The following is an 18,604-nucleotide window of genomic DNA, read 5'->3' as shown; positions in this document are numbered from 1 at the left end:
ACTGCTATGGCACTCCATGACTAACTTTCCAGTTACTGTGTGTGTCCTCAAAATGACTGTATGGTACACTTTGTCATCAAAAAATTAAACAGAGCACTTATGGCTAGTCTCTTTCATGCTGAACGATTGACTTCTGGTTCTTGAGACCCATAAGTGCAAATGACGCTGATTTTAAAAGGAAATGTTCCTTCATCACTGAGGTGAAAGCAGATCGTTCCTGTGTTCACAGAACAAATGAGTTTAGGAGCTCCATATATTTCCGTGTTTGTGGGTAGATCGAAATAATTTTTTACATTGTAGGGTAGGTGATAGATTTATTGAATATAAGAGTTACAAGGGATGATGAGGATCAGTGGTGGATGCTGTACTCGGCCCAGGACTTGGCGTACTTCCTCCTGTATTCTCCAGATGGGTCGTACTTGTCCAGCAGCTTCTTCATGAGGTCTGGGTGGCGGCGCGAGACCTCTCCGAAGAAACCTCCGATCTTCTTGTGCTGTGTCTCAGTGCACTTGGCGCAGTCTGTACGCACTATTTCGGGCAGCACATCTGCAAAGGAAAATGCGGTTACAATCGTAGAATTGTGTTGTGGTTCGTGATGGAGGTCTGTTTAGAGTCTGTAGATTGGGGTGAGCAGTGAATATATTGCTGATATAGACGCTAGGGTCCTCAGGCGTCAAAACACAACTACTCCTTAATTTTTCTGGAAATACTACTGCGTCATCTCAACAGTTCTGCCACATAATCACATTTCCAGATTCAAAACGTGTCGTTTGACATCAGTTCTGAAGTATCAAGACAGTTGCGAACGACGAAAGATGAATGACAGATCCCTGGCCTTTTAAAACATAGCCATTTGGCTAATTGAGTATACTGTAGAAAAAACTACGCCATTAAAGAAAAACTTAGGGATCAGCCAAGCTGCTACGTCTTCTTATGGGGGAAACATCAAGTCAACAACCTAATGGAACATGTTTTACTGGTTAACTTTGTTACGAGGACGTATAAATGTTTGACAACAACATGATTACGGGCAGAATTATAAGATGTACTACATTAAGTATTAAGTGAAGAATTTAGTTTGTTTCCATTACACATATATTTAGTAGTACCGTATCTACTTGGAGTAGTAAAGGTTTTAAGTTCTATCTTTTATATCATCTAAAAACGCGGGAAGTACGTATCTTGCATACACGATCAAAGGCCTAATATCTTCAGGTATACATGTTTAGATATTTAACGTTAGTTTAACTTCATTACGTTACAATATTAATAGTATACACGTGTATTAATGTCTTTTGTGATCTGTAGTTAATAGAATATTATTGTTATTGAGTAGACAAATTTTGTTAAAAGTATTGTAAACAACCATGAGCTAGAGGTGTTTCAGCTGACTTAGGAATTTCAGTTATGGGTTTCTGTGCATCTGTTGTGGCAGGTGGTTGCATTCGGGTGAATATAGTGCCATGGGAATCGGAGAAGTAAATGGGTTTCTTCCATGGTATTGCAGATTATGTTCAAGGGATAGGAAAACAGTGCAACGGGAAGGTGGGAAGTGATAGCAAGGAACAGGGGCCACAGAAAGAGAACAGTATCAGACAGTTTCATCATTTGCACAAACAACAGATTTGTCTTGCTACCTCAATCAGCTAAGGAAGAGTCTTAAGTAAATGACAGTGTATTCAGTGCTCAAGAGACTTTCACAAGTAAACCAACTGTTGCAAAAATGTAGAAAGTTGGAGGAAAGTTCTGTTGTTAGGTAGTGGCCATGGAAAAGGTGCGGATCAGATTTTGCAGTAAAAGTTAGGCGACAGGGACCAGGTCACAAGTATTTTCAAGCCATGTGCATGTCGTAGACAAGTGATGGAGGATGTACCATTATTGTGCAGAGATTTTACAAAACAGGTTCATGTTGCGGTAGTGGGTGGAGCGGGAAACAGTATTGATAGGGATGAGGGCTACAATATTAAGTGTGACATAGTGAAAATAGCATCTGCAACGAACCACAGAAATGTTGCCTTGGTTCCTACTATCATACGGTATGACGAGTCCCAATTGAACAGCTCTGTCAGTAAGGTCAATATGAAGCTAGATCAGCTGCTTTGGGCGGCTACTTTGTCAAGTATAGGTTTGGTTCCTATTGATGATATTGGTAGGTGGGACATCACAAGATATGGCTTGCATACCAGTAGGAAAGGAAAGGGTAAACTGGCTGGGATGTTAGCAAAATCTTTAAGTGGGGGCACTGGAACTCATGGGAGTACTTTTTTAGGCTAAGATCAGCATTTAATCATCCTACATTGATTGAAATCAATCTGCATGAAAAGTTCAGACAGGCAGGTACTAGAGATGTGAAAATATCACAATAGTGCCATAACAGTACAGTGAAAAATAATGTTAAGTATGTCACAAGATTCACATAAAAGCACAGTAAAAAGTAATGTTACTATATTGCATCAGAATATCAGGGGATTTAAAAGCAAAGTAGATAAGCTTCTTGTTTGTATAGAAGATTTAGATACGGACGGTGGAATATATTTACTATGCCTGTCTGAACACGATATCGTCGCAGATATGGAAATGGTACATGTAGGTTGATATAAGCTGTCAGCACATGTAAGTAGAGACACTATGGAGAGAGGTGGAGATGCCATATTAGTTAAAATCAGTCATAGTGTGAAAAATTTGGAAACTATAGAATTTTGTGTGGAGCAACACACAGAAGCATGTACATGTGAGCTTGAACTAAATAAAGGCACTTTTATAATTTTAGCCATTTCCCCACTGGGAAATTTCCAACTATGTTTGAAAAACTTGGATTATTTGTTGTGCTACCTGTCAGATAAAGGAAAGAAAATTATTGTTTGTGGGGATTTAAATGTAGATTTTCTGAAAGAGTCAGATAGAACCTTGAACTATTACTTGGTTCTTTTAATTTGACATCAGCTTTGATTTTCCTACTCGAGTGGTACAGGAAAGCAGCACACTAATAGATAACTTTCTCAATAACTTTCTCACAGACCAAGATAAATTTAATTAAATAAAAAAATGTTCTGTTAAGAATGGTCTGTCTGATCATGATGCACAGTTAGTTACCATATCTGATATAGCTCCATACAGTAATGCAAAGCAGTCCTCCAAAGTAGTGTGTTCCATTAACGATTTAACACCAATATTTTAGGGAAACCCTGCAACAAACTGGGATGAGGTGTACAGGGAACATGATGCTAAATTAAAATTTAACCTATTTCATGATACCTTTGAGAGTATATTTGAAAATAGTACCTAAGAAAACAGTGAAATATAATTGTAAGAATCTATGTAAAAAAGGTATGGCTTACTAAAGGGATAAAAATATCTTGTAAACAGAAAAGGGAAATGTATCTTATAGCTTGGAGGAATAATGATCTCAAAACAATGAAAAATTATAAAAACTATTGCACTGTATTAAGAAAAGTGTTTAAAAGGCTCAGAAGTGTATGCATTATGTCTGAGATTAGCACATTTTATAATAAAATTAAAGCAATTTGGAATATTGTGACAAGGGAGACAGGACAGCTGAGAGCACAGGAAGACTTTATTTCTATCAAACACAATGAAAAGTTTGTTAACAAGGAATCAGAAGTAGAAAATAGTTTTAATAATCACCTTTTAAGTGTTGTAGAGAAAATAGGTCTCAGATATTCATTAGAACATGCAAAGCATGATATGGAAGAAGCAGTACCTACGCAATTTGAAAAAATTGAAATTCAACCCACCTCTCCCACTGAAATAAGGAAAATAATAAATTCAGTCAAAAGTAAAAGTTTATATGGAATTGATCGCATTTCCAACAGAGTATTAAAAGCCTGTTACCAACAAACAAGTAGGATTCTCAGCCACATTTGTAGAAACAAGGAATTTTTCCAGATAGAGTGAAATATGCGATTGTTAAACCACTGCATAAAAAGGGGATGGATCTGATACTAATAACTACCGCCCAATCACACTTCTAACATCTTTATCCAAAATTCTTGAAAAAGAAATGTATTCAAGTGTAGCATTACAAATCTTGGAAAAAATGAAGTACTAAAAAATGTCAGTTTGCTTTTCAGAAAGGCTTTTCAACAGAAAATGCTATATATGATTTGACTGATCAAATATTAAATGCAATGAATAACCGAACATCACAAACGCAAATACTAGTGTTGATATGAGTTTCTTTCTTTCCACAGCATCACATCACTCTTTTAGTGATCGACCAACTTCTGATTCCTTGTCATTAACTGTGCCGGTTTTTATCGCCACCCCGCTATCTAGAAAATTCCTCTTTCTCTTCTTGCTAACCACGCAAAACTAATAATATCAGATTATTCACTAAGGAAGTAAATATACAGGTGGCCTGGCGTTGTGATACAGGGTAAGGAAATAAGCTGCACAGCTAATCAAATGTACATGCAATGCAAAAGATGACTGGTACCGCAGTAAAGCAGGATTTCTCTAGTTTTACCCTGGGGACCAATAAGCTCTATATATTCTGGGATAAGAATTAATTTTCTGTATGGAGTACGGTCCCAGCGGTTGTTCATTGTCCATAACATAGTTCTTGCAGTATCACCCACAGTAGACTGGAATTTCAGACTGACTTATACCTTTATCACAACCCACATTTTTATTTCCAAGCAGACTTGTTTAAATTCAGGGAACACTCATAATCCAGTCATCATTGCTCCATTGGGACCCCGATACTGCCATCTGCATCTACCCGTTTACTGAATACAGACTCACTGTATTCATGGCACAGGTCTCATTTTGAGAGTGAGCTTGTGGAGTGGGATTGGATTGGTTTGGTTTGTTTGGGGGAAGAGACCAAACAGCGAGGTCATCGGTCTCATCAGATTAGGGAAGGACGGGGAACGAAGTCGGCTGTGCCCTTTCAAAGTAACCATCCTGGAATATCCCTGGAGCTATTTAGGAAAATCACGGAAAACCTAAATCTGGATGGCCGGATGCTGGATTGAACCGTCGTCCTCCCGAATGCTTGTCCCGTATAGCATACTGGACTTCTTCCTGTGCCACCTCGCTCGGTGTGTTGTGGGCTATACCATCCTACTGGGTAGCGAAGTGTAGACTATGATGGGTCTTACCCTTGAGCGCCTTCCCGGCGGGTCTGCACGCTGCATCTCCTTCTTCCAGCAGGCAGCGTATCCCATCCTGGACTCGAGTTTCATCCGACAGCAGCGCCTTCAGGTCCAGGCTGTCGAACGTGGCCGGGTACTTCTCCTGCAACACAGCACACCACTCGCTGTAACCAGAGGACTCAATGCATGCAAACTAATGCGTATTGCCGAATAAAAGTGGCGGTATCGCCCGTACCCTTCCAAAGGTACCATCCTGGCAATCGCTATAAACTGTAACTCGGGAGCCTGTTGGGAAACTGGAGCCACCACCTTCACTAAAACGTTCTTAGCACCTTAACAATGCTCCACCTCACTCAGTACATTTCTGAAGTCTTCCTTAATGAGTTGTTGAAGACATATATACCAAAATTAGCATTGGTATGAGAGTAAGCAATAAATGTTTGCTAAGCGTGTACTTAAATTACGCGATTACTTTTATACGTACAAAAGATGAAATTGTCAGTATCGACCACGTCTCAAAGACTTTATCATCTAGCTTAGGTACAGCACGAGAAGAAGTAGAGGAAACTCAAAAACCGTCAGCGGAAATTGATCGTTGATACTGTCACTTATATTTCAAACTAGTACTCTGTTGCTTTACATATATACATGCTGTGCAGTCACTTACTGTGACTCTGTTTTAAATACAAATATAGACTCATCGTAAACAGTTACTAAATTTTAAATTCCTCTTCATCTTTTATTATTTACGACGTATTTTGGAGGCTGTGCTCCTTCATCAACTCCTGGTTCTCAGCTTTAGGTCTAGTGGCATCGTTCTTCGAAAATCATCGATGTAGAACTATGTAAGTTTGAAATTTATCGCTTTTTGTTCAGAATTCTTTTGGTGTACTTATATGACGAAATATTCCCTTAGTTGCTTCCTTTTCTCGGGAGCGCTGCATTTGTACTTAAGTCATTCAGAGTTTACAGACATCGCTAGAGATGTTACACGCACCTAGCGTTTCCTCGTTAAGAGAGTCATTACATAGTTTTTCTATTTCTGAAGATGTATATTTTTTAGGGTTTCTTACGATGAAGAGTAATGAGTTTAGTCTGATTTTCAAATATGTCAGCCATTTAATTAAAAACACTAAAGCGTATGACAGAATTTGAATTCTGAATGATATTAGATAAACTTATTTAGTTTGTAATTGGATATGTTTGCAAAAATAACATTTTCTACAAAAAGAGGATCTATAATAAATAAAACTGAGTGCATTCTATTGCGTATGATGTGGTTTGAAAAAAGAGGATTGTTCTGTTAAGGCCCTTATTACTTTTACGTGTTCGTTGTCAATATTTTCGTTCAGAATGACAGCTCACTGTCGTTTTTGGTTTCTGTGTTCGTCTGAGCTTTCTGTAATCTTTTTCTTTATGCCTTTTGATTGTGCATTCGAAATGGTCAGTCAGGTATTCATGTCTGTCGTTTTGTGTCCTACCTGGTGCTGAAGGATTCCAACAGTTTCCTTACTGTAATTATTTCGTGGAAGGCCTCCATTCGTCCTAACTCGCTCTCCCTTTGTCTAATATACAAGTTGCGACAACTATGCTGAAGTTTATACACTCAAGCATTAATTAACTTTATGTTATTTGCTAATTGCGTAGGATGGGTCAATGAGTTATTTTTGAACGACATACTGATGTTAACCTCACATTTCTACAATATACTAGGTATCCAGTAGCTGATGGGACCAATAAATGTAGTACAATCGCGTGGTAGATGCAGCTATTACGGCGTGACGCCTATGTTCCAGTGGGGGAAACCGACCTGCGGCAATGGTGAGCAACAGCTCGCTGGACTGCTCTCACTATCGGAGTCATAGCTCCCTCCCGACCCACAACGCACGTACCTCTGTGTGTGTGTATGTATGGGAACCGCTGACCCACACTGACTTATTGTTTTCCAAAGTCAAGTACTGTTTTCTGGTTAGCATACAGCGTATCTTTGCAGCCAGTCTATTTCTGTTAGCCGGTAATCACTACTTGGCGGAGAGATTAATTGATCTTCCCTGTAGCGCTATTTGTTTCTCCCAGTTATCTCCCAACCAACCACATTTTACTTGCTTTTGTGATTGTATACATTATTTTTTAAGTCAACATCCCTTTTCCTCAACACACTCTGATCTTACTGAAACGAATGTGATGTCGTCAAAATGTTTTTCAACCAGTTTGTGAATTGAACAACAATATTTCTCTGAAGTTCACTGTTTGTGGAAAATTTTAACATAAAAGAGATTTCCAACTACCATAGGCAAAAAGGCATCATGGATGCGCAGCTGCAGAGCTCTATTTTACAAATGTAACTTGTTAATAACGAATTAGAGACTCCCTTCTCATATTTTCTTATCACAAAAACATTTTATTTGTTTCAAATGGTTTATTAACTTTATAATATGTATACAACATTCCCATAGATAATAACCATGGCCAGTGCAGTAGGCCGTTGTCTCTGTCTCTCGTACAAGTTGATTTTTTTCTAAATGAATTTATTTTCCTGGACGATAAACATATTTGTCACTGTCACCTTATGTTGTGATTTACCTATTGCTACTACGACCTAACGTGCTTACTGTAATTTAATATGTTAGTCGAGTTGCAATTGTAAGTTATGTGGCCCTACTGACACTCCCTGATCTCATCACGTTGTACAAGCCGGAAAAAATTCTGAATGCGAAACATAGTTTTAGACACATAGTGATGTGTATACAAAGACATATCATAAATTCATGACTATTATTTTACGTCGTTCGATTCATTTTTAAAGATTTTTCTCTTCATTTCCACAACTACCCTCATCTCAACGAGTCCATTCATTTCAAATACTGCCATTATTGTGGAAGGTCATGCACAGTTTCCTTGCTTGACGTTTAAAGTGAATAATTAGCTCTCAGTAGTGGCGACGGGATCATTTCAATACATTTCATAAGTGTTTGGTAGTATCCATACATATGATTTCCTCTGGCATTCTTAAGGTAACACTGGGCTTCATGATAACAATGGCACCCCTCATATACCATGTCCCTAACCATTAAAGGGGGTGGGGGTCGGAGTGGACATTGGTGTTTGCGTTCTCTACGACGCAGACATCGTGTGGTACGTGCAACCACAATGTATAGATATCCGTAGAGAGGCCACACTAGCATATGGTTCCGGAAGTAGTACAGCAACGAATTCATGTAGTTGCAGGAGCAACAGTGTGAATGTCGTATGCTGCCCCCTGACATAAACCAACAATATGTTGCTATATTGGTACTGTGAATGGCTGAAAACGACTGGTGTCTACAGCCATTATGTTTTCCGAGAACATACCGCTTTAATGTAACGTTTATTGATGATGGTAGCTCCTTTGATAAAATAAGAAAAACAAATCCGTTTTTCAGTAGGTCGAAGCATGGAGTGTCACACATCTTAAACGTAGAGGTGTCCGCTGTATAGATGACGGTAATAGTTACATACCTAAGATCATAACAACAAATTATGTCTTAGCTTACGTCACTATTGTCGCTCATTACTCCTTACGGCGGAAGGGCAAGTATACGTAACCGAGTAGCAAAACATGTGCGTTTACAGGAATCTCAAAACGAGGTACAACAGCACGTTATCAAAGCAGAATGGCTAACAGTGAACGTGAATGAACTAAGGCCTGAAACATGGAAGCAAAAATCGAAGAATAATCAAAAGACAAGTCTTTAATGAAGGTGTTCAAAATGGTTCAAATGGCTTTGAGCACTATGGGACTCAATTGCTTTGGTCATTAGTCCCCTAGAACTTAGAACTACTTAAACCTAACTAACCTAAGGACGTCACACACATCCATGCCCGAGGCAGGATTCGAACCTGCGACCGTAGCACGGTTCCGGACTGCGCCCCTAGAACCGCGAGACCACCGCGGCCGGCCAATGAAGGTGTAAAATTCAAATCAACATAGAAATATACCTGAATATGGAAGCAATTTTGGATACCATGGTGGAAAGGATGCTGCCAGTTTCACAGACTTAATAAAAGTAAGTTGTCGTACAACATATTCAACTGCTGGGTGGTTATATTGAACTGAAGCTACTCACGGTTCTGTATGGTATGTAATTATTGTATGGTAGCGAGACCTGGCAATTATTCTAGTGCGTTAATGTGGAACCAATTTAAGCTGGAAAAAATTCGTTCCCAATTTGGCCACAAGGTGCAACTCTAGCCATGTAACATATCTCGCTTCCGTTTTCGGCGCTCACATTGAACAAATTGAGTAAGCAAAGGTTAATAATAAAGTCAACATTATTCCTTTCTCACTTGTTTATCATTTTCTGCCCACGTCCTGTTACTAGTCCATTACATATGGAAACATTTCTATACTTCTTGCATTCACAGCGCCAGATTTCCACCTGGTGGCCAAAATTGGAACTAATTCTTTTGCCAGCGTAAATCGGTTCCACTTTAGAGCAGTAGGATGTGGTGGTGGTGGTTGTTGGGATGTGTAAGGGGGACTAAACACAATAGGATGTGTACCAAGGTTCGGTGCAGTGTGAAAATCACAGTCGACTCTGCGCCTCTGTGATCAGCTGCACTTTAATTGTAGTCACCTGGTAGGTTTTGAAGAAGACCGCTGGAGTAAGGAATGTTTACAAACTTGAAGTTATATATTCCGTATGGAAACTACGGCAGTCTAAGAAAGTGTAAAATGAGATATCTGAAATATTTGTGACCCACGCACAGCACATCATTGTATGAGAATTGCAGTAAGGAGCTCCTGAGCTCATCCACCAGGCTACTTGAAAACAAAGGTTCTACAGTTCTACAGCAGTTCCTTTGTGGTGCACGTGAAGTAAGTTAGCTACCTGCAAGCATTGTGGACAACTGTGTATGAAGAATTGGGGGTGCTTATGGAAAACTGTGTGTAAGTGAAGACAGTGCACTAGAAACGCGGGGTGGCCCTTGGCGACGAAAAGTGATGCTTACCTCAGCGGCAGCAACGAGCGCCACCGAGGCGCAGAGGAGCAGAGCCACGTGACGGTTCATGCTGGTGGTGTCGGTGCTGTGAGCCACCTGTTGTCGGCTGTGCCGCAGTGGCGGCTGGCACGGCTTATATGCTGGCCTGGCGTGGCCTGGAGAGGCGGCGCATCCCACTGTGGCTGCCGGAGGAGAGAGAGCGGGGGGCGCACACCCGACACCACAGCCTCACTGATTCACGGTCGGTTACCACCTCCACTACCACGGCCGGTGTTCCACATTGATTACAAGCCACGGACAAGTCTCCTCAAACACCCTCCACCGCCTCACCCAAATGCCGATGACACGTCTAGGATCAGGTATCAACATAAACCGTATCGTCATTGACTAGCCGTTTTTTATTGTTGTGTTCAGGATCTTCCAAGGCTTTGTTATTAAATTTTGTGAGTTACAAAGTAACTTTCGTTTTCTCTAGGCGAATTCTCAGTCTGTGTTGATCCACTTATTAGTGTTCCACACCTCAGTCGGTAGAAGAGGAATCCTTATAGCATTACTTTGTTGCATCTGTCTGTCTGGGTGCCTGTCTGTCACACTTTTCTCAAGGACAGAATAGTTAGAAATATCAAGGTGAAATTTATTTCATATTTTAGGCTGTAAGCTCTCTGACGGTGAAAAAATTTAAGCTTCTAGGTTAACAAGGTCAAAAGGATAAGGCCACTTATGTCACATATTTCTATACTCGCTAGATACATGAAATTTGACAAAAAGCAAAATTTGACATTATAGCTAATAAAAAAATCAGAAAATTATCAAATCATAATTTATTTGCGTTGTTTATTCCCTAACTGTCTTGTCTATTCATCCATCTTTAAAGACCTCTTTTTATCAGGATCAGGTAGCTGTATCAATTTGAAATTTGTGACGTATACTAAGGCCTGTAGTCCTTGGCGGTGTAATTAACATAAGCTTCAAACTCAATGTAATCAAAAGGTACGGCTATTTATGTCACAAATTTTTGTGCTCGCAAAGTAGCTCATCAAAACCTGTATGTTATTTGGAAGGAAGCAAGGCCTCACTGTAAGTGCAAAGGAAAAAAGTCCATAATTGGGCAATTTCAATTAAATCATATCTTTTTTTTCTGCTTTTTGTATCCGAATGCCTGCTTGTCCTGTGAACATACTATTTTGTCAGGAATGTGTAGGCTTGTATTTTGTCTGCATCGATATCGATAAAAAGCCAGAAATGTCTAGATTCCCAGTTCATGCTATGAATGGAATGTCTGTATAAATAATGAAGTTTGTACGGAACCCTCGGTGCGTGAGTCCAACTGGCACTTACCCGGATTTATTTCTTTGTTTATTTTTCTTTTATTTCGCAATGCACGAAGTGACTCTGTTGGCTCATAACCAGCACTGATTAAGAAAATATCAGTCAAAAAATGGTTCAAATGGCTCTGCGCACTTTGGGACTCAACTGCTGTTGTCATCAGTCCCCTAGAACTTAGAACTACTTAAACCTAACTAACCTAAGGACATTACACACATCCATGCCCGAGGCAGGATTCGAACCTGCGACCGTAACTGTCCCACGGTTCCGGACTGCGCGTCTAGAACCGCGAGACCACCGCGGCCGGAAAATGTCAGTCTTTTGAAACACAACTGGCTCTTTATTCTCAACAAATAATGAGTGCTAACGACAGTGAATCTCAAGATGATACTATGTTTCCAGATTTCCAAAAGGTGACTGACAATTTTCATCTCAGGTGGTTTCTATTCAGTCTGACATCCTCTCAGCTGTCCGACTGGATTCGTGACTTCCTGTTATAACGATCACAGTGAGTAGTAAATCATGGGAGGTTATCTACTGAAACAGAAATGGTGTCTGAGGTTCCCAAATGTAAAGTTATAGGGCTTCTGCTCTTCGTAATTATATAAACAATTTTACAGACAATCTAAGTCGCTCTATCAGTTTGTCTGGTCTATGTGAACGAATTGCAGAATTATTTCGACAAGATATCTGCACGGTTGGCTCCCCCCAAAAAAATAGTGTGAAGTCATTCTCACGTATAGTAATACATTTCATCAAATTTCGGTTATATGTTAAGTAACACAGATTTCATGGTTGTAGATTTAAGAATGAGAAAAGAAATTTCGGAATTGTTAGATTACGATCAGTTCGGCTTTATGAAAGGTGAACGCACTAGGGAGGCAGTTTTGAAGTTGCGGTTGATAGTGGAAGCAAGACTGAGAAACTATCATCCACATTCATACAATTATTCGACCTGGAAAGAATGTTCCTGAATATCAAAACGTGCCAAATATTCGAAATTCTGAGGCAAGTAGGGATGAGATGAAGGGGCAGATGAATAATATACAAAATGTACAAGTGCCAACAGGGAATAATGAGAATGGAAGACCATGAACGAAGTACTCGGACTAAAAGGGTGTAAGACAGGGAGGTAGTCTTTCGTCCCTACTATTCAGTCTAAACATCGAAGAAACAATGACGGAAATAAAAGAAAGGTTCAAGAGTGAGACTGAAATACAAGTTGAAATGATATCGATGATAACATTCGCTGATGATTTGCTGTTCTCAGTGAAAGTGAAAGAGAATTAGAGGATCTGTTGAGTGGAATGAACAATCCAATGAGTACAAAGTATGGACTGAGATTAAATCGAAGAAAGAAAACGAATGAGCAGTAGGAAAATGAGAAACATTATATCAAAATCAGGAATCTCGAAATTGCCGAAACTAAGGAATTTTGCCAGCTGGAAATAAAATAACCCAGGACGGACGGAGCAAGGAGCACACAAAAAGCAGACAAGCACTCGAGAAAAGGGCATTCTTAGCCAAGCCATGGTGGTGTCTGATTGTTCTATATTGTGTCTCCCTACCACTTTCGCACAACGACGCTCTGAGCGAGTTTTTCAGGGAATTGACTAGTTTGAACCTGGGACCTGTTGCTGGTAAGGAGACGCCAGACCACACATGACATGTAGAATTCAGAAGAGTTCAGTAAGACTAGCGATGATATAACCAAATACTAAATGATCTCAGCGTCAGCTCCACTACACTCCCTGTAAAAGAATCTTAATACTAACTAAATTTAGTGGAAAGGGTTCAAGGCTTTCCTATTTTTAGTTAGCTGGTAAAATAACGTCGGAAAAGCAATTATGTTTACCATTGGAAATTTTATTCTACTGACAAAACATTCTTTATAAATTGCACTATTGATAAAAGGAAGTGTTTTAATACACGATGGTAAAATCCAACTGCGTTCAACAAAAAGGTGAACGAATATTCCCTGAATGGGTTTCCAAGTTCTACAATGGATCGAAGGATGACCTAAGCCATAACACATCTATAATCTAGGTTTAAATTAAGTTTCACAAAAGAGAAAAACTATCAAAATGGTCTACAGTGATCCTCAATTATCTTTAATAACTTATCTAACTTGTCGTAAATTGCAGTGGCTGATGAGGCTTCTCAATAACTACATAACAGAAAAATCATCGCGTTCCAGATTTTTACTTCAAGTGGCAAATGTGAACACCATGAGCCTTAATTGACGATCTACACTAGTATTACGCAAAAAGGAGGTTTAATAGATGAGACTTCCGCAGTTCTGAGCGAAGCTTTATGCGCTGTTATACGGCATCGCCAGCGTTCATTACCTTGTCGGTGTTCGTCAGGGGGGCGGTGGCCGGCGTAGCAGCCATCCAGCTCGCCGTCTCGGAACTAACTCTTCCTTCTCCTCACTACAATTTACGAAGTTGGTTTAAAAAAAGCTATCTGGCTGTGTTTTCATCTGACCAAGCAGGGTCTCAATGTTAACCTTAAGCTCCGCCTACAAAAATGCTGTCTATCCAATGGTAAACGTTATACTTTTCGTGGTGGGGCAATGTTTTTAAAGTTTGTAATGTAACAGAGACACGAAAAAGTCTCACGCTAAAACCTGCAGCTGGTGTGGTCCTTTAGCGTTATCGTAAGATCTACACTGTTCTTCTGGAGGGCTCTAGCTTTTAACATGGGCTGGCGGGTGGTCCTTGACATAACAGAGACGCGAAAAATCTCACACTAAAACTTGCGGGTGGTGTCGTCCTAATGGTTAGCTGGCAACGTGGGTGTCCAGTCCGTCCCTTATCGTGGGGCCTTCTAGCTTAACACGGCTCTGCTCTCGGCTTCTGTTCTCTTTTCTCCCCTCGGAACTGCGTCGGTCTCACGGTGGGAAGGTACGACATGCAATTAGGCATTCTTGTGTTAGTCTGTGGTATTCCATTTGCTCACTCGTTACTTGTATTACTTTGGTTAATTTAATGTCACGATTTATTCGGAGCTATGTGACATACTACTGGATTTGCTTATCATGTCAGGGTTTTCATGGAAGGTGTTGGATTTGCCTGACACCTTGCAAGAAGTCTGCTTCAATTTAAGGAAGAAATTTTTGAGAATATACATTTGGAGAACAGCATTGTATGGTAGTGAAACATGAATTGAGGGAAAATCGGAACGGAAACGAACCGATGAATTTGAAATGTGGTGCTACAACAGAATTATGCGGACTGAAAAGGTAAGGAGTGAGGAGTTTCTCCGCAGAATCGGCGTTCACAGTAGTATATGGACAAAACCGGTAAGAAGAAGCGCCAGCATGACAGGACATCTGTTGAGACATGAGGGAACTGCTTCCATGATAAAAGAGAGAACTATAGAAGATAAAAACTGTAGATGAAGACAGAGATTGGAATACATCCAGCAAATAACTGACACGCACGCTGCTACTCTGAGACGAAAAGACTAATACTGGAGGGGAATTCGTGGCGTCGCATGAACATCATACGAACCTGAAAAAAAATAAAAACAGAGAAATTAAACTAAATACCTTGATATTATCATTACGCACGAACTTAAGTCACATAGGAAATGTCATGCGAGAGGCGAACCGAAGACTATTTATTTTAGAGTATGCAACAGAATTATTAAGGATGCTGCATATACTACGCTTTTCCGTCCTTTCTTGTAGTATTGCTGCACATGTAGGATCCTTACCGGGTGTGAACGGATAACGGGAGAAAAGTGCAAGGAAAGGCAGCTCATTTTGTATTATCACGAAATAGGGGAGAGTTATCACGGATATGATACGCGAGTTGTTGTGTCAATCACTATAAGACAGGCGTACTTCAAAATGGATACCGCTTAGATGGATATCTGCGCTCCCATAACATTAGGCGTGTTTTTATTTCTGTAGTTCCACCTAATAGATCAAGACAGCGTTCCACTTCTGATGCTCTTGCAGGTACATGCTTTACACATCCACGCTTCTCAGACGCAGGAAAGATGCTGGTGGCATCTTTACCCTCTGCCATAGCTGTGCAGAGAACAACACAGACACAACGTGAACGTTCCCCTTTCTGTCCCTGGCAAACTGCTTGTTTGCTTCCAGAAGTAAATGACTGATTTGCATCCCTTGTTAATTGACGAACCAAACTTAAGTAAACGACAGATTCCCCGTAGTAACATTTGTCCTGTGCTATTTCCAAAATATGTTAGCTGAAATCGACAGCTTCGAGAATATTCTCAAAGAACAAAAATTATATTACTAGGTTGAACTTAAAATAAACGTGAAGTTTTCTTATCTTTAATGTTTAGACAGTGCTTAGCATTATTTTATTCTTTTGTTTTGTCGACAAATACAATTATTATGACCTTCAAATAACACTGGTGCTGCGAAAAACAATTTGGATCCTGATTATTGATTGGTTATGCAAAATTCCAAAATTTATAAATTCTTTAGCAAGAAGTCATTCCTAGTACCATTTCTGACACAAGATGTAGTGCAGTCCAGGTAATATTGCTTCTAGTTGACGAATGAATCCCTGTCAATCCTGAACTAAGTACAATGAGATTCGTAAGAGTTCGTTCCTGAATTTTTGGTGTTGGTGCAAACGTTTCTTTGTAGATTAGCTAGGTAAGTACTTTTTCCGATATCTGCTATGTAGTCTGATAATGTTGGGCTCTTTCACATATGTTATTGGAACATAATTCCAGGTAAAGTGAGGTCTCAGGATGAGACAGAGATTTATCTAAGATGTGTCAGTGACGTAGGGGTTCAAACGAGACTGACTAATTGAGATTTTAGCCTTGCAGTCAGCTTGATGAGGTAGAGAAGATAGTGGAGTAAGAATGAAGTGGAGGCCTGGTACTTTTTCCCGGGGTTTCGACGTCTTTGTGAGATAAAGTGTTGCAATGTCCGCTGGCAGACGTTGAGGCAGATTAAGCACTTCCACCGATGTAGGGAACAGTTACGGCGGTGTGCTGAAACGTAATGCCACCAAGTTATTCATTCTGTTCTAAATATCGTTTGACTTACTACGTGTAATGCTTATTAGACGGTCGACTTTGTCGCCTCACTGACGCATGTTGTAACCCTCTGCCGTCAGAGGTTTCAGAATTGAACCGACTAACACGGCGTTGAGTAACATAACTATGTCGGTGAGTGTGAAACTCCACAGAAAACTGACGGCACGAATTTAAAGACTTCGTCCACACTCGAGCTCCCTCTCCTTCAACATGAGAATAACAGGTCACACACGAGCGCAGCTACATCTGCAAAGGTCTAACACCTTGGGTTCTTTGTCACTCACCTTCCTCTATACGATCCCGACTTCAGCCCATCCGATTTTCCGGTTTCCTGAACTTTGATAGTGATGAAGCGGTGAAAGTAGAGGTGATATTGTACTGCATCAACAAAGTCAAACATTCTGCAGTGACGATATGAATAAACTGGTGTCTCCTAGGGAGAAATGTGTTCGACACCAGGCTGACTGATGAGAAATAAATATGTGCATATGTAGACATGAAGACTAAAGATTTAGATTATTAATAAAGTCATTTAATTAAAAAGCTGTTTAGAGTCTTTACATGAAAAATTCAGTGGCATTACTTTATAGAATGCCACCGTTTATTTGGAAACAATGGTATACTAAATATAACTTGACCCTACCTTATACGAGCATATACAAACGTATATCGATAATCAGTGAGTACTTCGAGATGTGGTTCTCAGGAAGTCGCAGCGATCATTTTTATGAGTTTTGTGACGTACTCAAGTCATTTTTACGTTCATAGCTGCGAACTGCGAACAGTTCAGTGACCGGGTTGTTCTAATCAGAATCGACAGCAGACCAACACCTACAACGATAGTTCAGGTATACATGCCGACGTCGCAAGCTGAAGATGAACAGATAGAGAAAGTGTATGAGGATATTGAAAGGGTAATGCAGTACGTAAAGGGGGACGAAAATCTAATAGTCATGAGCGACTGGAATGCAGTTGTAGGGGAAGGAGTAGCAGAAAACTTTACAGGAGAATATGGGCTTGGGACAAGGAATGAAAGAGGGGAAAGAGTAATTCAGTTCTGTAACAAGTTTCAGCTAGTAATAGCGAATACCCTGTTCAAGAATCACAAGAGGAGGAGGTATACTTGGAAAAGGCCGGGAGATACGGGAAGATTTGAATTAGATTACATCATGGTCAGACAGAGATTCCGAAATCAGATACTGGATTGTAAGGCGTACCCAGGAGCAGATACAGTCTCAGATCACAATATAGTAGTGATGAAGAGTAGGCTGAAGTTCAAGACATTAGTCAGGAAGAATCAATACGCAAAGAAGTGGGATACGGAAGTTCTAAGGAATGACGAGATACGTTTGAAGTTCTCTAACGCTATAGATACAACAATACGGAATAGCGCAGTAGGCAGCACAGTTGAAGAGGAATGGACGTTTCTAAAAAGGGCCATCACATTAGTTGGGAAGGGAAACATAGGTACAAGGAAGGTAGCTGCGAAGAAACCATGGGTAACAGAAGAAATACTTCAGTTGATTGATGAAAGGAGGAAGTACAAACATGTTCCGGGAAAATTAGGAATACAGAAATACAAGTCGCTGAGGAATGAAATAAATAGGAAGTGTAGGGAAGCTAAGACGAAATGGCTGCAGGACAAACGTGAAGACATCGAAAAAGATATGATTGTCGGAAGGCCAGACTCGGCATACAGGAAAGTCAAAACAACCTTTGGTGACATTAAAAGCAACGGTGGTAACATTAAGAGTGCAACGGGAATTCCACTGTTAAAATGAACAGGAGAGAGCAGATAGGTGGAAAGAATACATTGAAAGCCTCTATGAGGGTGAAGATTTGTCTGGTGTGATAGAAGAAGCAACTGGAGTCGATTTAGAAGAGATAGGGGATCCAGTATTAGAATCGGAATTTAAAAGAGCTTAGGAGGACTTACGGTCAAATAAGGCAGAAGGGATAGATAACATTCCATCAGAATTTCTAAAATCATTAGGGGAAGTGGCAACAAAACGAATATTCACGTTGGTGTGTAGAATATATGAGTCTGGCGACATACCATCTGACTTTCGGAAAAGCATCTTCCACACAATTCCGAAGGCGGCAAGAGCTGACAAGTGCGAGAATTATCGCACAATCAGCTTAACAGC

The 18,604-nt window shown here is 40.1% G+C and overlaps 1 protein-coding gene across 1 annotated transcript in view; it reads right to left on the bottom strand.

The window, feature by feature from the left end:
* Positions 1-309: 309 nt before the first annotated feature.
* LOC126273313 (allergen Tha p 1-like) overlaps positions 310-18,604 on the bottom strand; it is a 141,360-nt gene continuing 123,065 nt past the window's right edge. Inside the window, exon 4 of the mRNA XM_049976857.1 lies at positions 310-546. Within this exon, the coding sequence (XP_049832814.1) occupies positions 350-546 (197 nt within the window). The 3' untranslated portion in view covers positions 310-349. The remainder of the gene's footprint in view (positions 547-18,604) is intronic.

This window comes from Schistocerca gregaria, chromosome 5, assembly GCF_023897955.1.
Source record: "Schistocerca gregaria isolate iqSchGreg1 chromosome 5, iqSchGreg1.2, whole genome shotgun sequence".
Classification (NCBI taxonomy): Eukaryota; Metazoa; Arthropoda; class Insecta; order Orthoptera; family Acrididae; genus Schistocerca; species Schistocerca gregaria.
This window is presented reverse-complemented; position numbering and strand designations above follow the sequence as displayed.